The sequence below is a fragment of the Stigmatopora argus genome, chromosome 15 (genome assembly GCF_051989625.1).
Source record: "Stigmatopora argus isolate UIUO_Sarg chromosome 15, RoL_Sarg_1.0, whole genome shotgun sequence".
Classification (NCBI taxonomy): Eukaryota; Metazoa; Chordata; class Actinopteri; order Syngnathiformes; family Syngnathidae; genus Stigmatopora; species Stigmatopora argus.
The window spans coordinates 12,475,846-12,498,982 of NC_135401.1; the positions used below are offsets into that span (position 1 = coordinate 12,475,846).

Here is a 23,137-nt window from a genome sequence, read left to right on the forward strand (position 1 = left end):
GTGTTGAAAATGGATAGATGGATGTCATGTCTGAGTGACCTGGCCCGATTATCTGCTGGTGATTTCCGTCTGATGGGTTTCCAAAGTGTTTTGAGGACACTGTAATTACCCTTCTCAGCAACATTCGGCTATTTTCACAAGCCTGAAAGAGTTTCCCAAGAGGCGTGGAATTTTCCAAATAAGATTCGACACCCATGCTGCTTTTGTGAAATACAAATGGGTGGATCGTGGATCACTTCTTTTTCTTTCTTTTTTTTCATTCAATCATTTATTTTCTGCTAAAGTTGCAGGGGGTGCTGGAGCCCATAACTACGGCACCTGGCAGGGGACATCCTGAATTGGTGCCCAGCCAATCGCAGGGGACAAGGACAAGGAGACAGACAACAGTTCCTGCTCACACTAGTGAAAAACGGAATAGAGCAGGGGTGGAACACGCGGCTCTAGAGTTGCATGCGGCTCCCGGCCAAAATGAATGTGGCCCTTTGCTCTTTGTTTAAATATACCTACTGTGGCTATTTGCCTTATTTCATGATTCTTTTATTTTTATTCTCTCTTAAAACAATCAAATTCATCAAGGCCAATTAAAAACAAATAATGAATTATATTTGATGTGTGTGTCGAGGGTGGACACTTACCTTGAAATGAACACATTGTTGTTTTGTAAGGGTAAGAAATTGTTATAGTGAAAGCTATGGTTTTAATTGTGTGTTTTGTGTGTGTGTGTGTGTGTGTGTGTGTGTGTGTGTGTGTGTGTGTGTGTGTGTGTGTGTGTGTGTGTGTGTGTGTGTGTGTGTGTGTGTGTGTGTGTGTGTGTGTGTGTGTGTGTGTGTGTGTGTGTGTGTGTGTGTGTGTGTGTGTGTGTGTGTGTGTGTGTGTGTGTGTGTGTGTGTGTGTGTGTGTGTGTGTGTGTGTGTGTGTGTGTGTGTGTGTGTGTGTGTGTGTGTGTGTGTGTGTGTGTGTGTGTGTGTGTGTGTGTGTGTGTGTGTGTGTGTGTGTGTGTGTGTGTGTGTGTGTGTGTGTGTGTGTGTGTGTGTGTGTGTGTGTGTGTGTGTGTGTGTGTGTGTGTGTGTGTGTGTGTGTGTGTGTGTGTGTGTGTGTGTGTGTGTGTGTGTGTGTGTGTGTGTGTGTGTGTGTGTGTGTGTGTGTGTGTGTGTGTGTGTGTGTGTGTGTGTGTGTGTGTGTGTGTGTGTGTGTGTGTGTGTGTGTGTGTGTGTGTGTGTGTGTGTGTGTGTGTGTGTGTGTGTGTGTGTGTGTGTGTGTGTGTGTGTGTGTGTGTGTGTGTGTGTGTGTGTGTGTGTGTGTGTGTGTGTGTGTGTGTGTGTGTGTGTGTGTGTGTGTGTGTGTGTGTGTGTGTGTGTGTGTGTGTGTGTGTGTGTGTGTGTGTGTGTGTGTGTGTGTGTGTGTGTGTGTGTGTGTGTGTGTGTGTGTGTGTGTGTGTGTGTGTGTGTGTGTGTGTGTGTGTGTGTGTGTGTGTGTGTGTGTGTGTGTGTGTGTGTGTGTGTGTGTGTGTGTGTGTGTGTGTGTGTGTGTGTGTGTGTGTGTGTGTGTGTGTGTGTGTGTGTGTGTGTGTGTGTGTGTGTGTGTGTGTGTGTGTGTGTGTGTGTGTGTGTGTGTGTGTGTGTGTGTGTGTGTGTGTGTGTGTGTGTGTGTGTGTGTGTGTGTGTGTGTGTGTGTGTGTGTGTGTGTGTGTGTGTGTGTGTGTGTGTGTGTGTGTGTGTGTGTGTGTGTGTGTGTGTGTGTGTGTGTGTGTGTGTGTGTGTGTCTTATAGGTGTCTGTGTCTTATAGGTGTCTGTGTCTTATAGGTGTCTGTGTCTTATAGGTGTCTGTGTCTTATAGGTGTCTGTGTCTTATAGGTGTCTGTGTCTTATAGGTGTCTGTGTCTTATAGGTGTCTGTGTCTTATAGGTGTCTGTGTCTTATAGGTGTCTGTGTCTTATAGGTGTCTGTGTCTTATAGGTGTCTGTGTCTTATAGGTGTCTGTGTCTTATAGGTGTCTGTGTCTTATAGGTGTCTGTGTCTTATAGGTGTCTGTGTCTTATAGGTGTCTGTGTCTTATAGGTGTCTGTGTCTTATAGGTGTCTGTGTCTTATAGGTGTCTGTGTCTTATAGGTGTCTGTGTCTTATAGGTGTCTGTGTCTTATAGGTGTCTGTGTCTTATAGGTGTCTGTGTCTTATAGGTGTCTGTGTCTTATAGGTGTCTGTGTCTTATAGGTGTCTGTGTCTTATAGGTGTCTGTGTCTTATAGGTGTCTGTGTCTTATAGGTGTCTGTGTCTTATAGGTGTCTGTGTCTTATAGGTGTCTGTGTCTTATAGGTGTCTGTGTCTTATAGGTGTCTGTGTCTTATAGGTGTCTGTGTCTTATAGGTGTCTGTGTCTTATAGGTGTCTGTGTCTTATAGGTGTCTGTGTCTTATAGGTGTCTGTGTCTTATAGGTGTCTGTGTCTTATAGGTGTCTGTGTCTTATAGGTGTCTGTGTCTTATAGGTGTCTGTGTCTTATAGGTGTCTGTGTCTTATAGGTGTCTGTGTCTTATAGGTGTCTGTGTCTTATAGGTGTCTGTGTCTTATAGGTGTCTGTGTCTTATAGGTGTCTGTGTCTTATAGGTGTCTGTGTCTTATAGGTGTCTGTGTCTTATAGGTGTCTGTGTCTTATAGGTGTCTGTGTCTTATAGGTGTCTGTGTCTTATAGGTGTCTGTGTCTTATAGGTGTCTGTGTCTTATAGGTGTCTGTGTCTTATAGGTGTCTGTGTCTTATAGGTGTCTGTCTTGGCAGGTCACCGCGGAGTGTGTTTTTGATCTTTGTGTCTAACTTGTTTGCCACCCCTGGTATGGGTGGTCAGTTTTTTTTTGAGGTTTTTGTTATAAATGTTGGCATCGTGGTAACAGTAAGGGCACTTTTTGATACTTTTCAGAGGCTTAATTACAATTGCGTCGGCCTCATAGTTCTGGGGTCCTGGGTTCGAATCCAGGTCAGTCCACCTGCGTGGAGTTTGCATGTTCTCGCTGGGCCTTCGCTGGTTTTCTCTGGGTACTCCGGTTTCCTCCCACATTCGAAAAACATGCATGGTAGACTGGTTGTACAATCTAAATTGCCCCAAGGTATGGTATAATTCAGGTTGTCCCCTACCTGGTGCCCAAAGTCAGCTGGGATAGGCTCCAGCACCCTCCGCAACCCTTGTGAGGATAAAGCGGTTCAGAAAATGAATGAATGAATAATTACAAATAAACAATTATCCCATTTTGAGAGGTGTGTGTGTGGGTGTGGTGTCAATGAATGAGTTAAATGTGACGCAGCTGCAGAGAATGCAGTCAGATAATCATTCCCCATGTTGTCCAGTTTCTGAGAGGCAGAGTTGTATGTCGGAGCAGCGACCCCCCGAATTACGGCGGTTTAGCGACGCCTTTGGGGGGAGATTGGACGTGTTTAGGACGATGAGGTTGAAGAGGGCGCCGCTCAGTGAAGCTCAGCCGCGGCAGACGTGACTTCATTAAGTCCGGTGAAGTGAGCAGGAAAAGCCACGCCGGGAGATGAACGTGGCCGGGAAACGGGATCCCCAACGTATCGAGCGACCCGCTGCTCTTTTCCTCCCCACTTCGGTAAGTTCACCTTCATTTTTTATCGGGTGATGAAGTCCTCTTCCTCTCGACTCGAGTCACCTTAACGGGGGGAAATAGAAGAGGCGACATTCTTGCTTGCAATAAACCGAAACACATTATTGATGTCTATTTTTAAAGTACAATGAATAAGCTTTTTAAGGTTCTGTTGTAAAACGTCAAATTGCATTTTCATACAAGATTTAAAAAAAAAAAAGAAACTTAAACTACACTTTTTTGCGAGGAGTTTCACTGAGTTATTTTACTTTTTGCATTTGGCTCATTTATTTATTTCAAATATATCTCTGATATTTGTGCCACTGAATCTGTAATGCTAAACCTGCATTTGAAAGACTTGACTTAACAAGTAATTGGAAATAGTTTTATTTGACTCATCATCACCCACGACCCTTGTGAGGATAAACGGTTCATAAAATGAACTAATCATTGGGTTGAAAACTGAATATGATTCATTTTTAATTCATCCATTATTTTCTGAACCGCTTATCCTCACAAGGGTCGCGGAGGGTGCTGGAGCCTATCCCACCTGACTTCGGGCACCAGGAAGGACACAATGAGACCGACAACCATTCACGCTCACTCGCATACCTAGGGGAAATTTAGAATGTTGTGGGATGTGGGAGAAAACCCACGCAAGCCCGGGGAGAACATGCAAACTCCACACAGCGAGGACCCACCTGGGTTCGAACCCTCGTCCATAGAACTGTGAGGCCGACGCGCTAAGCACTCGATCGACGTGCCGACCTTGATACAAAATCATTTATAAAAACACAAAATTCCTATTTAAATTTGTTGTGATATGTACGTGTTCAAAAGAAAGCATTTTTAACATAATATCTTGAGAAAGAAATTGAAATGGGACCTGGATGATTTGGCAATGTTCTCTAAACGGCAGATTCAACTAGTCACACCTCTCACTCTGTTGTCAAAAAATGCAAGCTTTTTTGCTAATTTTGTTTTTGTTGTATTTTTTTACAATCACTTTCTTGTCAAGATGGCGAAGCTTAGACATCAGAGTCGAATTTTCATTAAAAAAAACACATTCAGTTTCTGATATCACAGATAATCAGGCCATATTTTCTTTGCCTTTCAAAGCGAGTACAGGAAACGAGTCTCTGGAGAATAATGTCTCTAACTTATGCTCTATGAGCTCACTTGCATGCATTTCATTTCAGCCAGTGATTACACTATGCATTATTTTGTAGGAATATTCATTAATTCACTCATTTGCAACAAGCTTATCCTTGTCAGGATTGCAGGGCACTCGAGGCTGTCTCAGCGGACTACATAACAGACTATACCCTAGACTGGTCGCAGGCAATCACAGAGACACACAACCATTCGCACTCACAAACACACCGACACCGAGTGGGAATTGATCCTACACTGTACGAACCGACCGAACTCAGGCCAAAGAAACACTGCACCATTGTGTGGCGTTGTAGGAGCAATTATAAGACCAACTAATGACACATGCGCATGTCTAGGAAGAAATGAACTCCCTCAATGCGATTGATTGTGGTAGGCCTCCAATCCTTTTTGACATTCATTCATTCATTTATCTTACACGCCTCTTCTCCCCACAAAATTATTGTATAATCTCATTTTCTGAACCACTTTACCCTCATTAGGGAGGGTGCTTGAGCCAATCCCAGCTGTCTGGGCAACATCCTAAATTGGTGGCCAACCAATTGCAGGGCACAAGGAGACAAACAACCATTCACACTCGCACTCGTACCTAGGGGCAATTTAGAGTGTCCAATCAGCCAACCATGCATGTTTTTGGAATATGGGAGGAAACCAGAGTCCCTGGAGAAAACCCACGCAGGCCCGGGGAGAACATGCAAACTCCACACAGGTGGACGTGACCTGGATTTCAACCCAGGACCCCCACTGTGAGGCCGACACGCTAACCACTCAGTCGCCGGGCCGCCCTTATTTTATAATAATAAATAATTTTCAATCATTTTACGAGCCTCTTATCTTCACAATGGGGTGCTGAAGCAAATCCCCTAAAGCAATAGGCAGTAGAACTGTGAGGCGGACATGCTAACCCGTACACTATGCCACCATAATAAATAATATTAGATAAATGATAGTTTTCTATTTATTCTTATCCATATAATTATTTATATTTACATATATGTTTTGAAAATCTTTTAATTTCTGATTTTTCCATTTCTAGTTGTAATTTTAATTGTTTTGTTCATTTTCAATTATTTTACTTCAAATGGATAGGACGCTTACTAGTTACAAACTCCTTTTTGTTCACAACATAAGAATGATTGGACATCATGGGACCGAAAGATTCAGTCATTCATTTGCTGAACTGTTTATCCTCACAAGCAGGTGGTGCTGGAGCCTATCCCAGCAAACTTTGGGCACCAAGCGGAGAATACCATGAACCAGGGGCCAGCCAATCGCGTCACACCAGGAGATGGACAACCATTCACGCTCACACTCATAGCTCGAAGAAATTTAGAATGTTCAATCAGCCTACCCTGCATGGTTTTGGGACGTGGGAGGAAAACAGACTACCCAGCAAACACCCAGGCAAGCCCAGGGAGAACATCCAAACTCCACACAGTGAGGACCGACCTGGGATTGAACCCTTAATCCCAGAATTGTGAGTCCGATGCACTAACCACTCGACCTCTGGGCCACCAGCACTGAAAGAGTGAAATATAAATTAAGGCATAGTTAACTGTGATGGCTGGCACTGAGTGATCACATTACTGCCACTGACTGATAGACGCCCAATCCCATTTGCGTGAGTTTTTCCACCGGTTCCCGACCCCAAGTCAAAATGGGATGGACGTCTGTCACCGTTATTGGCAGCCAATGAGTTTAGAAAACGGCTGAATCATTAAGAAAAAGCAGATTTATCTCAATTTGGATGTTTCGCGTGTGCAGGAAGTTACTATTAGCATGAGCATTGGATCAGGACATCACTATTTATGATAATGATGAGCATGGTCACAAGCTTACCAATTGTTTTACATTTTCTTTCTTTTAAATATAGAGTACAAGGGGTATAAAGACACCTGACACTTTTTAGGGTGAGCCTTACATAATTCAAAATGCATTTGCGACACCTAGAATTGTCATTGTAATCACCAATTCAAGACATCATGACCAACTTTAAATGTTTTCTAGGGTGAACATGAAGCTCCCTCTATGTCCCTCGCTCTACCCTCCACGAAATCTGTCTAATTTTAGTTCTATTAAACACATTTTAGTAATATTAAACCACTAGTTATGTGTTACTTTGTTAATAGATGCCGATTAGAAGAAATAAAAAAAAATCCAATCCAATATCCTGTTTTTGGTGTTTTTTCAGAGGGTTAGAACGAATTATTTTGTTTTTAGTTCATTTCAATGGGAAACGTTCGTTCGAGTTACAAGAATATCGACATACGAGCTCAGTCCCGCAACGAATTAAGCTCATATCTCGAGGCACGTCATATATAATTAGCAAACCCTGCGGTCACTGCTTGAGGTTGTCCCTTGGCAGGGACGGCTGGTGCATTAATCTATTCCAATGAAATGTGAAACACAGTAATGCTTTCTTAATTCTGGTCCAAAAGGATTACCTGGAAAAGGCCATGCTGATTAAATATTCTCAAACTTAAAATCCGGAAGAAAATTAACATCCAGGTTCTTTTTATGAACTCGAGTATTTTCAACCTATTTTTATACTCTATGTTGCTCCTGGACTATCAGCCACACCCACCAAATATTACAAGAAAACTAGTTTGTCATACACTGTTTAAACCTCACTGGACTTTAAAACACAAGTGTATTAATACTATGATTCCTGATAATGACGAAAACAACAGTTAAACCCAATCAGGAAAACTGCTACTAAAGATGATTGGCTGTGGCAATCAAGAGAAAAGCACCACTAGCTAATGAAAACAACAACTTGAAATGGGAGGAATTAGAGTGACCACCCTCCTACTTCAATGGTCAATGGTAGCTCATGAGTTAAACAGTTTCCGGACAAGCCATGACAGAATTACAATAGATCATGTATTGTTTCAAGTGGTATTGGTGCAGTCGATATCGGTTTTGCGACCCCAAAAATCAATGCAACAGTATTTCTCATGTAAATAGAAGAGAGGGTTATTACCTGTTGGAAAGTCAGGCTTGAGAAAAACAGAAAAACACTGGAAACGGATTTTCCTTTTCGAATAGCCTTTCCTTCCTCACGTTTTTTGGGAAAAATTTGCGCGTAAATGACGGTTAAAGTTTTGACGCTCGTGTGTGTGTGTATTACAGAGATAATTCTGTATACCAGGCATGAAACAATGGGTTTTACTGAAGTCACAAGTAAGGGAGAGAAATCTGAGATACTCGCAAAAGACTGGATAAAATAGTGTTGATGTTTATTAAAATATTTTTTCCATTCATGTGTTTCTCCATGATTACACATCAAAAAATCAATTTCAGTGTCCAATGTAGGGTGTAGTCCGCATTTTCCTGAAATCAACTGTGTTAGACTCCAGCACACTGCAACCCTGACAAGGATAAGCTCTTGAAAATAAATGAATATAAAGCAAAAAAAAAGAAAGTATCATTATTAATACCCATGGCGTTTTATTCGCTTTTTTTTCTTTAGATGCAAGGCAGGAAAGTTATGCATATTAATGTTGCCTTCATTTCCCAATAAGAAAGACGGAATCCCGTCGTGTCCCTTTTGTCACTGAAAAGACAGATGTGGACACACAGTTTGTTACCTTGGACAGTAAATATTTACTCAGAGGAATGGTTTTGCAACCCAACTCTAATAAGGTGTGTATAATACAATACAACTGAAGAGGAATTACTTGTATTTATTTGTATAGTGGAGAAATAGCTGAATGACTAAGTGATGACAGGACTGCATTTGTATGTGGACGTCTCATTGTCAGTATTGTGCAGTTCTGCAATTCTGTGTTATTGTAGCATTATTAGCATTGTATAATCCGGGGGGGTGTTACATGGCATCAGTAAATGCTGAGCTTTGTCATTGGCCCGAAAAAAAGGGTAGATCGCGTAAAGTTGGCTCCTTGAAAAGTAGATCTTTGAGCAAAAAAGTTTGAGCACTGCTGATTTTGAGGAATATGTCAAAATGGAGGACTGCCCGGTGGAGCGAGTGTTTAGCGCGTCGGCCTCACAGCTCTGGGGTCCTGGGTTGAAATCCAGGTCACGTCCACCTGTGTGGAGTTTGCTTGTTCTCCCCGGGCCTACGTGGGTTTCCTCCGGGTACTCCGGTTTCCTCCCACATTCCAAAAACATGCATGGTAGGCTGATTGAACACTCTAAATGGCCCCTAGGTATGGGTGTGAGTGTGTATGGTTGTCCGTCTCCTTGTGCCCTGCGATCGGCTGGACACCGATTCAGGGTGTCCCCCGCCTTTGGGAGTCAGCTGGGATAGGCTCCACCACCCCCCGCGACCCCAATGAGGATAAATTGGTTCAGAAAAGGAGTTGAGATGTCGAAATGGAATTCTCTTTCATGGGGACCATGAAAAGTGAAAGAAAACATGAAGCAGGTTTTAAGGATGTCCAAAATCAAGGGTTTTTGTCGTTTCGTAGCTTGACGATAGAAGCCACTTTAAAAAGGAGATAAATGCTGCATGAGTGCATGTGTTAAAAAACTGGGTCAAAGGTAAAAAATGTGATTTAAATCGAACGTAAAATGTGGAAATGGCGTCCAATCCGTATGAAATGGCTGTTTTTGGAAGTGTCCAAAATCGAGGGTTTTTATCGATTTTAAGATAGACGACATGAAAGACCTTGAAAATTATGCATGTGCAATGTTGTCCTTGTCATGGTGCTTTTACAAAACAGAGTGGTTTTGATCTGAAAGTTTCGCAAGTACCGAAAAAAATGGCCCAAAGTTGCACTTTTCCGACCTCAAAAATGCGATGCCCTGGTACAAATATCGATTTTCTGAAAAACTGCAGTCCAAATTCGAAAATCGGCCACGGTGCATCCCTAGAGGTGTAAATTTGCTAACTTTTGGTGTAAACCGCATTCAAACCGAACTTACGGTCTTGTCTCCATTTTACTCAGACCTCATGGACAGACATACACACACACGCACACACATTCTCAGAAATAGTAATATGTATAGATAATGACTTTTGAAAGGATGACCGCTCCCACAAGTTTAACAAAAACTATCATTGATGTGTACATTAGATCTTTGATCAAGATGGCTCTGTCTGAATGTTGGTGTGTTTGCTTGACAGTTGTGTAGCCTTTCAAGGTTATTATTGCCTGGGAAGTTTTCTGTTGCTAGAGCCGATGTAAACTCAAATCGCAATACATAGGACAAGAAGCCTCTTTTCTTGACATATGCTGGCAATGGCTAAAAGTGTTTTTATTTCAGTATTTATTCCCATCACGTCTAAGGTTTACACGCAGATACGCCGCCTTCACCAATGCAAATATACTTTGCACTACGCGCTAGAGGTCAGTACTATTTGATGTCTTCTGAAGAAACACAATTTTGACCAGTCAGCATCTTGACTATGATAGGCTGGGTTCAGATTTTAACTGCATTGACAGAAAGTCAAATACATGCACATCTACAACACAAGAATATGCTTAAGCTTACTGATCTGTAAAAGTCTCCTCCAGTGTAACTACTACAATCGGGAACATCAAATTTAATAATTAATAAGATGTCTCCCAGAGAGCGAATAGAGAATAAGATTTATTTAGAGAGCTTCATTTCCTGCATCAAAGAGAGCATTTCACTGTGCCGCTATGCCACTGTCCTCGTTACTTAATAATTACCTCTCTGTCAGTTGTGTTTTTACTTTGTTAGTTGATTTGAATAGTCTTTCGTCACATCCACTTTACTCCTACTTGCATCATGATATTGTAGTTTTAATTTTTTTTGAAAGCTTAGACTAAGGGTCCCAAACTATTTTGAATCTGAGTGCAAATTTCTTTGGTGCAGAATTATTCAAACGGCTATCAGTTTGATGGACATTTCTGAAAGAACACAAAAATGGTAAATTGATAATGTTCATTATGTCATGATTATAACACCATTCTCATTTAAAAGGACAAAGAAAAAGGCCTTTTTTACTTTTGCTATTGGCTCAAATTGCCTTCAAGGTATGATGGTGATGAAAAAACATCTCATGAATTGGACATACCACAGAGAAGTGTTGTAACATCCTTGCAAACTGCTTGAAAATCTCCAAAGTATACAACTTAGGCTCCAAAACCATTTTCTTTTCTGTCCCCTTTCTTTCTCTGCCGATGCTGTGTTAAGATTAGTTAATAACTTTTGAATAGATGACCACTGCCAAAAGGTTAAGAAAAACGTGCTGATGTGGCATGGCTACATGTTTAAGCCATGAAAATAAAGTATATATACATATTTAAGTGTGTGGAAGAGTGTTGAGCGTGCCGGCCTCACAGTTCTGAGATCGAGGATTCGACCCCAGGTCTGGACCTTCCTGTGTGGAGTTTGCATCTGGGCTTGGGTGGGTTTTCCGTGGGTTTTCCAGTTCTCTCTCACATCCCAAGAACATGAAGGTTAGGCTGGTGAATCACTCTAAATTGCCCCTAAGTATCAGTGTAAACGTGAATGGTTGTCCGTCTTCTTGTGCCCTGCGATTGGCTGGCCCCCAATTCAGGGTGTCCCCCACCTGGTGCCCGTAGTTGGCTGGATGTGTGTATATATGGCTTCGATCAGGTGAATGGAAATCAGACCCAATAATGTAATTGTTAGAGGATTGAAATCGGGTGTAATAGTTCAAATTTAATTATTTATTTTAAGTATTAACTCATTTTTGGCCATATAAATACCCCCAATCAATTTTGACTGGGAGCGATTATTCGATTCGGACATGCTACAATTGAGTCATTTTGAGGAGAAGCTTACACGTTCATTGTGCTCTTAATTGCTCCAAATAATGTCGATGCGCTTCTCATTTTCAACAGTTGAAATCTGGAATTGCTTTGCTTTACAATGAGGACACCAGCAATTCCTATGACGTTTGCCTAAAACTTTCTAAAGAGGTATTAACCATACAGAAGCTGGATGTGGTTTGCACAAGAGGAAGCAACTTTCAAGTAAATGTAAGTGCCCCTGAAGGATTTAAACTTGTATTATGATTTATGCTGCAAAACTCCAGATCATTTGTCACATTCACAATATCCTTTTGCCAATAAGAAACTCACACTTTCTAAAGCACAGAACTGTATTACTCCGAAGACAAGAAACAGGCGGTCTGGGCTTGAGCATCAAAGTAAGCAGATCCACTTTGATTATAAAGACACAGAAGTAGAAATGAAAAGTACTTTGTCTGGCAGAAGTTATTGTCTGAGGTCCAACATTTCATCTGTCTCTCCTACTTTTCAGGGGGGTGCCGAGCATAACGTGCCTGTGGTTATTTCCAAGATTTTTAAAGATCAAGTGGGTAAGAATGTAGTTGATCCTACTTAAAGATGCACAGTAAAAAAAAAAATTAAAAACAACTTTAATCAAGGTGACTAGAGAAACATTTTTGCTTTTAATGGCCTTGCTAAAATATATATTTTTAAATATAGACACTTACCTAATAGTGCTCACAACATACTTTTTATATCCATCTTTAGAAATCTGTTTTTGATACTGTGTGACACATGAATTTCCAAGTGTATCATTATGCAATGAAGTAATAAGGCTATGCTAACAGCATTGATCTGAATTGCTGTATGATATGAACATAAACAGTATTGCCAAAGACAATATTCGACTTTAGTCAATATTTTATCTCTATCGTTATTATTGCCATAAATAGACCTGTTCCTGCAATACACACATTTCGACCAACAGTCGGTGCCCAATTTGGTCTGACTAGATTTGTTTGGGGATCCCATACAACGTAATAATAGTCCAATCGCTTGCAAGGCCATTGCAAATTGCAATACTTTTAACATTTGTTGCAGGTCATTTTAATATAAATTAATAAATAAAGTGAGTGGGGATGCCATTATGTTTTATAGTTTGTCACCAAACAATTAAAAATGTATTAAATTGTGGCATCTTGTTAACGTGATATAAAATGGCACGTATTGTGGCAGAATTTTTTTTCTATTTCACACAACACAACTATTGTTCCAACCGATCCAGCACAGACACTTTGACCAATGAGATTTCTGCAGAAAACAAGGAGCACCTACCTGACTGCAATCTACTGATTGCCCTTGTGGGACACCAGATTGGTGTAAAGGTGTCCTCTTATGGGTTGGAATGAAAACCCGCACCCACTGCGGCCCTTTGTGGAATAGTTTGCCCACCCCTGGCTTATACGCTAACCAAAATGGGTCAACAAGTGACAATTGCTATTTCCACCACATTAGGCTATCTGAAATGAACATGTATTTAATAATGTTTTCATTAACCAGTGATGCTTTACTCTGTATTACCACAGTTGATCAAAGAGGGAAGTTGTTCGTCGGCGATGCTGTTTTGCAGGTAGGTCGTCGGTGATTTTTTTAGATTAACTGCCATTGACAGCTAAACACATCCAATTCATTTAAAGTGGGATGTTCCTTTGCTGCCACCTTCCTATTTGAAATAGATTTGAGGTCTACTAGCGATAAACTCATTTCAATTCAGAGTAGAAGGATGATTGGACGACCGATTATTGGACGTCTATCATCGTCAATGACAGTGTAAAAGCAAAAGTGTCACTGTCAATGGGTTTTGCACCTTGTTTTTTTAATACTCTTCTATTTCGATGTGTAAGACGGATATTTTTATCTCTTGCTTCTATTTAAATGGATATTTTGAATATACAGTATCAATGATTCAGTTTATTCTCAAAATGTGTATACGATTGCATTTTTTTCCTTTTTATAGGTCAACGGCATAAACGTGGAGCATTGTACTCATGAGGAAGTTGTAAGTATATGAGTTAGAAACGTACATCCTGTTGCATTAAATATAGAATAGCGGTTGTGGGAGGAGTTTCATTTTCAGTTTATAATATTCTATTTACTTTAATGTCAAAAAGTCATAAACCATAACGTTTTGACATTTGTCAGACTGGTGGATGGGTGGTTAGTGCGAATTGCCTCGTATTCAAAGATTGAGGGTACAATCCCACATTTGGATCTTTTTGTGTGGAGTTTGCCTGTTCTGCCCGGGCCCGTGCGGGTTTTCTCAGAGTACTCCGGTTTCTTAGGTATGAGTGTGAGTGTGAATGGTTGTCCATTTCCTTGTACCCTGCGATTGGCTGGCCACCAATTGAGAGTCTCCCCTGCCTGGTGCCCATAGCTAGCTGGGATAGGCTCCAACACCCCCTCTTACCCTTGTGAGGATAAACAGTGTGGTAAATAAATGAATGTACTTATTGCTGTATTCATTTACAGCTGACCCATCATATCTTATCACATATTTCTGTCAGGTTCATCTCTTGCGCACAGCTGGAAATGAAGTCCTCATCACTGTGCGCTATCTTAGAGAAGTCCCATCATTTCTTAAACTGCCCTTAGGTATGAGTTCTGAATTTTATATTTTTAAAGTTTACGGTAACAAATTTGATTTTGGTTCAAGACACCCTCCGTGCTATAGAAATTGTCTGAAAAGTCAGGGCTTTCTTTGACACTATACAATTTTATTATTACATATGCAATTATTACCTTTTGTTTAATCATTACCGTATTTCCCAGACTACATGTCACACTTTAAAAAATATTTTCTACATATAAGAAGTATGAAGTGTGTGTGTTTGAATATATATCCTCTTTGCAGGTTCTCCTGGGCCATCTGGTGATCACAGTGTTGAATCTTCCTACCTTTTTGACTGCAGCTCACATTTCAATGGTGCCACAGTAAGACAATTTTTTGCTTTTTTCAGTGCTTTTCATAGTACGTGGTGTAGCTTGATTCTGGTACTGATTGGTCAGTACTCCAGGTAATAAATAAATTATGAGACTAATGTTGGAATATTGTATAGGATAAAATTTTATTTTGGAGTGTCCCAAAACATTTGACGTAATTGAAAATGCAATTGTCTTGAAAAGTAGAACACCAATTTATTTTGTTAAAATATTTTTACTAGTGTATATGAAAAAAGTAACATATATTAAAATATGTTTCCAGATATGTTATTTGATGTAACACAGGTCACTAGAAATGTGTTGTCATAAAGTAAATTTGATTTTGCACTACTCTTTGACAAAGGAGGACATTTTTACATATTCCCCGTAAACTCATTGATGTCGCTACATCAATCTTTCATTTGATTCCACCCTCCCAGTTCAAATGAATTGGACGTCTACTAGTGATAACAGTGCTAATTCATGCTGCCTTGACAGGCCTTCAACAACTGCGGATTAAAGAAGCTCATTCTTATGTATTTCTTGCAGGATTCATCCCTTCCGTCACACTCCACTAATGAACCAAAGTATGAGAAGCGCTGGCTGGATGCCATTTTCTTGCCCTTGTTAATGGCCAGAGTTTCCAGATACAAAGCTGGCATGGATAAGTTAAGGTAAGGGTAATCCAGCGTGATATAATTCACCTTTTGTCGGGCACACTTCAGCAAGTGCTTCTGTTGGTTTTGCAAGCACTTTTGTTAATGCCAATATCTATGCACAGACATAAACGACTTTAAAGGTCACCACACCTGAGGCTGTGACTCGGAATGTGTAACCGATTACATGTATTTGCTCACTTTTTTTATTACACACACAGAAATGGTTTCAATTAGGGTTGTCTTGGTGGCCAATATGGCTTTTTTTGGTGAATCCGATTTGGTTGGATCCAATCCAGTATTTACATATGTTTTCAGCACTGTTGCGCATTTCATCTTAAATCACTAAGCAACATGTCTTCTCTATGGGACTGCTTTTCTTTATAAGCCAAACGGTACACGGTCGATTGGTCGCCGGTCTTTTGGTCGCCCGGAAGGTTATTGATAATTACCATTTAAATCGTTGCTCAAATTCCCTAAATACAAACTGCGAATTATTATTTAGTCATACTTAATGCCCTATTAATTATTAGGCTAAAGAAAAGCTCCAAATTTCCCAGGCTTTTATTATTTTTGTTGGAGAACTTGTTAAGACCCTGACTGACGTACCTTCCTAAGGGGACAACTCAAGTACATACAAACTCTTATACACTCACACGTTGGCTCAGTGAAACTGCTCATGGCCATTGTTGGCTTTTATTGATGCGTAGACCATGTTGTTTTACCTTGTTTGGTCGCCGGTCTTTTGGTCCCCCATTGTCGCGGTCCGGGCGACCAAAAGACCGCGACCAAAAGACCGCGACCAAAAGACCGCGACCAAAAGACTGGCGACCAATCGACCGCACACGAAGCCAAACATAGTAATACAGCATTGTGTAATATTTTTAAACAGAGCATTTCTTAAGGAAGAATTAGTTGTCGGGAAGATTGTATTTGAAATTTTACCCAATTTTTGGTCATTTTCCTCCTTTGACTTTTAGTTGAACTTATTGACTGGCCTTGATGACGGTGATAGTCCAATCAATCCATTTAGACTGGCAGAGGCAAAAGAACATTAATTCGCCCCTTCCAGTCAAAATGGATTGGATGTCGCGCCCTGTCAATGGCACTGATAGATGAGCATTCACTGGTATTCCTCCCAAATTGGATGTTTATTGTCAATGTCAAGCAACAGGTTAACAAGACAGGTGGTCCAAAATTTGATTGAAAAGTTTAGAAAATAAGTGTTTGTGATTATTTATCCTTAGACAAAAAAGTAGGTACTATAGGATTCATACCAGCATGTTTTATTAGAAAGCAATTCTCCAATGATCCTGCAGTTCAGGTAATATGACGGAACTAAAAACCCTCTCATCACTCAAGCAGCAATGCTTTCAGTCTTCCTCATTTCTTTTGTTCTGACCTTTTTGTGTTTTTCAGGTCGAACTGTTTTGAAGTATTTGCCTTGAATGGAGCCTGTGCCAATATTCTTCAATTTTGCAGTGCAGCAGAAACCACAGACTGGCTCCAAGCAATATCAACAAAGATCAGTAACTTGACCCTGGAGAATGTAAGAATAGGCCTACCCACCATCGTAAATATATTGATATGTTTTTCTTGCCTTTAACGTACCTATCAGAATTGTTGCAGCACTGACACTGTTCTCTACAGACTATTAAAACCTGGTTGGAACAGTACTCAATGATGATGATAAGTACTCATTGATTTACTGTGGCAACTGCAAATTGAGACTCTCTAATACCTAATTAATGGCTGCTAAGTAGTCATTCAACTTGTGCACTCTGGGCTGATTTCCTTCTATTAGACTTTGATTAAAACACTGATCTGATGAACTGATGTGAGAATATGGACATACTGTACATGCTCACATGCAGTTTGTGCAGCTGCCATTTTATTAAACGTGTAATTAAGTCACGAGATTGTGGCAGTTGAACACAACTGCTAAACTGGCAATCAAGATATAATTGTCTGGATGTTTTGGAGAAGCTGATCTTTTCTTTTACCGACCTTCTATCATGAAACAGCCTGTAGTCTCCACTCAACTATTTGTTTTTTATTTATGGTTAAGACATCTGGCAAGAGCGTAACATTACCATTATTTCTCATTGTGAAAGAGTATATTCCATCACTTTTGTATAGGTAGATATAGAGTTTCAATAATTTTCTATACTTACTTTTGTACATATGTATTCCCTCAATGCTTTTTTATATAGATTTGTAAAAAGGAAATTCAGGCAACCACGGGTTAACGCATAACCGACTTACGTGTTATAAAACACAGTATTTTGAAGTTTAATGTGGTAGAATATATTGCTAATGCTACTCCTGAATTAATTTAGTCAAAATGTTTAATGCACATATCTTAAATGTGCATACCTTTCTGTTTTTCTCACAGATTAAATTGGCTAACAAATACAACTCTTCAGATGATCAGGTATGCAACCGCATAATTATTGAATTTACAGTACAGGCTTTTCACATAAACGTTTGTTGATTTAAATAAAAATGATGAGAGATTGATAAGAGTTAGCTTATCTGCTTTTATGTTTTCTCAAAAGATGCCAGGGTTTATTTTACCGCCTCAGTGTTTATTCATTTTTATTTACTGCATTTCTTGCACTATAACTCTCCCCAGCTAAAGAATACATAATGGATAGGGAAGAAATATAGACTCATTTTTGGCAGGGCATTTAAAAAAAATAGAAACCAAAAAATAATGCATTTAAGTGACAATAGTAAAAAAAGAACAACGAGATAAATGGGCATCTGTTCACGTAACAGTTTTTCAGATACTAACTAAAGCCTAAACCACAACAATAAATAAACAAACAAACAATAGATATTAAAAAATGTTGCAACACAATTTATTTAAACAAATAATTTGCATATTTATGCATTACATTCTTTTTGTTATGTCTTATTATTGTTAAGCACCACAATATATGTAGCATCCGTCATTCTCTTCATATCTCAACCACGGATATCTCATAGTGCATTTTTATAGTAAAGTCCACTTTTTTAAACTTTGATTCTTTGTTTACTTAAAAAAAATTTTTTGTTCTGCTTCCCAAAATTCCAAAACATTTCATTTACTCTTTTTACTTTTTGGCTCATCAATACCTGATTGCGTATTATCTGACCTCTCGCCAGTAAATTTGATTTTGTTTCGAACATAACAAACGATTCGACTTCTACTCCATTAAAATTGAGTTGTCATTTAATCATAACACAACACTGATATGAAATGCTGCATAGAAACGAAATTGTTATCAAAACATTCGCACGTGATAAAGTGTTGCAAGTAACAGAATAAATGGACAATACTAATTATTTTGACTGTCTGATGGGCACATGCTGGCTTGAAAATATGATTCCATCCAAAAAAGTCCTCCATCTATTGCATTACGAAGAGGTCTGTATTGCCGCAATTGCGTATTAGTGGAAAAAAATGGTACTTACTTTTGGAGGCTATTTAGCAAACGAATTATTTGTAATTGAGGAAGTCAACATTGATTATGTTGAAGTAATTCATCCAGCCATTCAGTCATTTTCCAAGCTGCTTATCCTCCTGCTGGAACCGATCCCAGCTAATAACTAAGAAGTTATATTACACATCTTATACGATTGGAGGAGCTGCGCTTTTAGTACAAGTTGGATAGCTGCACCATTGACAGGATACAAGATACAGTAAACTAATTAAAAAATGACACATGACAATTATTCCATTGCGATTGAAATATAGAAGTAGCGGTAAAAGTTGTAAAAAATAATTCCCTCCCTCAACAGATTATTCACATGGGCTGGGTTTGTGAAAGCTCAGAAGGCAGAGCTGCTTCTCAAAAAAACACTTTCAAATTCCTGGCTCTAAGAGGACAATATTTCCATATCTTCAGAAGACCACCGGTAGGTAATCAATATTTACTAAGTTGTCTTTTTTTTGACAAAGAGATAAGAAACAGTTAGTTGGAGCATTTCTCTGGCCCCTGAAATTAAAACTCTTCACATAAGTTTATGACTTGTAGACGTCATATGCATTTTAACTGGGAGGGGGCAGTGCTCTCGACCCTCCCAGTTCAATTTAATTAGGTGTCTATTGCTGTCAAAGGTAGCCAATTATTTAAGGTGGGTAGAAGTAATATTTGTTTGACGTTCTTGATAGGAAATGTGGTATAACTGTTGCCTCATTACACTGCTTTATCTTTGTGAGTGAGTTAAAATGTATTCATTAATATGTGAAAAAAACAAAGATTTGGAGACCTAATATAATTTTGTATTCTCCTGCTCTTGAATTTTTGGTAAAGAAATTGTGGAGTTTCAAAACAAACATTTTGAACTTTTCAAGTATGTTTTAGAATCCTACTGCATGTGTTGAAAAAAAATCAGTCTTGTTTCACAGATCAAGAAAGCAAGATTCATTTGAGTATTAAACGTGAATGATATTTTTCATGAAAAAAATGAGGATCGTGAAAACTGAGGTTGGGCTTTTCAAAAATTGTTGCTCTTTCGGACCATGGTGATTAGTGCATGCCTACTATTGTACCTATTTGACATAACGGGTAAGCTGTTAAAAAGTAGCAAATACTTCTGTTTGTTCTTTTCTTCTTTTTTGTGCTCAGCTATGTGCCGCTGAATGGGGTCAAGCAGAAACTTCTTATAACCTCTACGAGGTGCTTTTCAAGGTTCACAAGGTATAATGGGATGTACACAAAAACTCTAGTTCATCACAGCAGTTTTAAATAACACGCTTGTTTTTCATATTGTAAAATAAAATGTTATATATACGTATATATGTGTGTGTCTGTGTGTGTTTGTATCTGTGTGTATCTGTGTGTATCTGTGTGTGTCTGTGTCTGTGTGTGTGTATCTGTGTCTGTGTTTGTGTGTGTGTCTCTGTGTGTGTCTGTGTGTGCGTGTGTGTGTATGTGTGTATGTCTATATGTGTGTATGTATATATGTCTCTCATTCCATTTTCTCAACCGCTTTATCCTCATTAGGTCGCTGGGGGTGCTGGAGCCAATCCCAGCTGGCTCCGGGCCAGAGGCGGGGGAGACGGACAACCATGCACACTCACACCTATACCTAGGGGCAATTTAGAGTGTCCAATCAGCCATGCATGTCTTTGGAATGTGGGAGGAAACCGGAGTACCCGGAGGAAACCCACGCAGGTCTGGGGAGAACATGCAAATTCCACACAGATGGACATGACCTGGATTTGAACCCAGGACCCCAGAGCTGTTATGTTAAATGGATTATTAGACAGCTGTTTCCATCAAAGGTATGATAATGAATTGAAAAGTAGTATTAGAACACTTACTTTAACTGTACAGGTCTGTAGATATATTTCACATATATAGACAAAATATTAAATAGAGATAACGTTTCAGATGATCACAGAAAACATTCCCTTAAAAGAATATAATAAAAACATTTTTGGTTAACCAGCATGTTGTTCAAGAGCTTCTACTATGTTCTCTATAGTGGTTTACATAAATCATACATTTCCACAAAATTGAGAGATTCAAGCATTGTTTTTACAGTGGATGACAGAGGACTGTTGGCTTCAGGCAAGGCTCTACTTAGGTCTGGAGCATTCACTTGAACAACAGGAAAATGAGTCTCTTTGCTTCAGCATTCTCATCGGGCATGGACAGAGCCACACCTTCAGAGTAGAGCTGGCGTCTGACCTGGCTTTTTGGGAAAAGTCTTTTCAAAGAGCTGTCTTCTTGGAAGTGCAGCGAATAAAAGTGAGTATTTAACTACGATAATTTATCAATCGATTGTAAAGCACTTCTTTACTTTATTATTATGAAAATTACCACACTGCATAATTCATTTCCTTTTAAAATAACTACTTTGATTTAAACTCCTCTATCAAAGTCACACTTCTCCATTTTGAATTCTAAGATAGCATGTAACATCTATTTATGCAAATTTGCAACTAATATACATACATATTTAATGATAACTTCAATCAAAAGGGAGTCCATTGATCTCGATTAACATTGAATTTCAAATCGAATGAAATAAGATAAAGAACTTGAGGGTAGCTGATAGATATGAGTCGAAAAAGTGAAACTGAAATCAAATGAAAGTCGTTTATAACTGAGAAAAAGCTTGCAATGACGGAATAGGAAATATTTGTCAATTATGATGCAGTCTTTTCATATCTTTTTCCTCAAATGTCATCCTGACCCCCCCAGATTATTAAAATCCTATTATGGTTTATGATTGATTGGAGACCTGTCCATCCATCCACTCACCCAAAATTAGCAGGATTGGCTTTAATTTACCCTCGACCCAAGTAAAGTGAAGTTGTATAAAAATATTAAACGATTGATGCCATGGGAAATAGACCATTATTTAAGTATGCTATTATTTGTGCAAAAAGATAATAATATAAGCATAATTCTAAGTTCAGGATTTGATAAATGTCATGGTTGATTACCAACAACCACACCCGTTTTACTGTGAAGGGTGAAATCAAGCATTGTAAACTGCTTTTGACGGCCTAACAATTTTGCTTGACAACCTGTCACAGTCACGAAATGGGACTAGTAAAGGTCAGTGGAATGGTTAATTTCAGTCTAAGCTCGCTTCAAAAGACTCAACCACATGTATTTAGAACTTTCTAACCCGTCCCAAATGACTTGCACTACACACAAATACATTTTTTTTTTTTTATAGCATGTCCCTCTCATGCTTTGCCTTATGTCAGACTTTGCTAAGGCGATTTTCTGCAAGAAATAGTTCATGTTGGTAATTCCCACTGAAGAATCCTTTCCAATTAGTCAAGTCTCTTGCTCAGAGTGCTCACCATGAGTCTAAGTTGGGGTGACAGCATGAGGCTGCCATGCCTTCCTGATCCCTTTTACAGCTGAAAGCTTTTTCAGAATTAGGACTCCTGACATTTCCCATGTGATTTTCACTGCATTCTTATGTGAAAAAAAATGACAAAAGATATGTGACAAAAAAGGGGAAGTCCTTTGTGTATTACATACATGAAGAACAACAGAAGGAAGTCTTGTGGCATAAAAATGCTGTTATAATCTAAAAAAATAAAAAAAATAACAGAAGTTTTTCAAAATTCATGCATTTGTAAAAATGCTTGTTGAAAAATCTAATATTTAGAACGTTTACTTTAGGTGGAGTATTCCAAGTATCCATTATGGCATGGATGCACAAATACCAGAGTACCAGGAGGCCGATGAGGAATACAAAGGTTTAGGGAATAAAAAGTTTCATGAATGCTCTATAACAGGGTTAGGCAAACTTTTCGGCCCGGTGGCCACATTGACTTTAAAAATTTGACAGGCGGGCCGGGTCAGCACAAGAAACGACACATATAAAAACTGCATCCGTTAACAGTACATATGAAACATAAACAGAAAAAAGGACTAAAGTATGAACATACTCATCACTCATCTGGGATTTATGGGGTGCTTTCTTGATTTTCATCAGACTAAAGGTCTGTTCACACATATGTAGAGCCAAATAACACCAGAATCCTCTGTGCCATCTTCTAGATGTTTGGAAATTTGGCTGCACTTAATGAAGCATAAAACTCAGAGACTTTCAGGGAGTTGAACTTGTCACATTGGAGATCAATCAGTACCAACTGCAACTCCTGTGGAACCCTTTCCGGGTCTTGTGAGAAAGGAAATGACACAAGCTGTCAATTTTTCCCAAATCACAAAACCGACGGCAGAATTGCTAATGCAGGTCATCCAATGATTTCCTGTATTTTTACCGCAAAAAAAAAAATATATATATATAAAAAAAATATAATAATTTGGACAACGTTGGCGGGCCGGATTAAAAGGCCTAACGGGCCGTATATGGCCCGCGGGCCGTAGTTTGCCCATGGCTGCTCTATAATCTGAAATACTAGGTGACAAGGAAAGACAATGAAAATACTTGATAAGTGATATCAAACATAATTCAAGTGACGTACTACAATAGGCAGAGACAGACTTGTCCACATGCTTAACAGTTTGAAAAATAGAGGAATTTTTAAAGATAAGCGCTTCAGAAAATGAATGAATTGATACTTC

At 39.2% G+C, this 23,137-nt stretch overlaps 1 protein-coding gene across 4 annotated transcripts in view; it reads left to right on the top strand.

Moving 5' to 3' along the window:
- Nucleotides 1-3,327: 3,327 nt before the first annotated feature.
- Nucleotides 3,328-23,137, top strand: part of sntg2 (syntrophin, gamma 2) — a 101,969-nt gene continuing 82,159 nt past the window's right edge. For 2 of the 4 annotated variants that reach the window (XM_077620507.1, XM_077620506.1), the window contains exons 1-14: nucleotides 3,328-3,595; nucleotides 11,563-11,700; nucleotides 11,814-11,870; nucleotides 11,984-12,041; nucleotides 13,038-13,081; nucleotides 13,469-13,510; nucleotides 14,016-14,103; nucleotides 14,363-14,442; nucleotides 14,980-15,104; nucleotides 16,506-16,635; nucleotides 17,482-17,520; nucleotides 18,873-18,989; nucleotides 19,703-19,774; nucleotides 20,624-20,830. In XM_077620507.1, coding sequence (XP_077476633.1) covers nucleotides 3,527-3,595; nucleotides 11,563-11,700; nucleotides 11,814-11,870; nucleotides 11,984-12,041; nucleotides 13,038-13,081; nucleotides 13,469-13,510; nucleotides 14,016-14,103; nucleotides 14,363-14,442; nucleotides 14,980-15,104; nucleotides 16,506-16,635; nucleotides 17,482-17,520; nucleotides 18,873-18,989; nucleotides 19,703-19,774; nucleotides 20,624-20,830 — 1,266 coding nt within the window. In that variant the 5' untranslated portion in view covers nucleotides 3,328-3,526. Of the gene's footprint in view, nucleotides 3,596-11,562; nucleotides 11,701-11,813; nucleotides 11,871-11,983; nucleotides 12,042-13,037; nucleotides 13,082-13,468; nucleotides 13,511-14,015; nucleotides 14,104-14,362; nucleotides 14,443-14,979; nucleotides 15,105-16,505; nucleotides 16,636-17,481; nucleotides 17,521-18,872; nucleotides 18,990-19,702; nucleotides 19,775-20,080; nucleotides 20,831-23,137 lie in introns of those variants that run through there. The other 2 variants (XR_013305101.1, XM_077620508.1) reach the window with 2 other exon arrangements.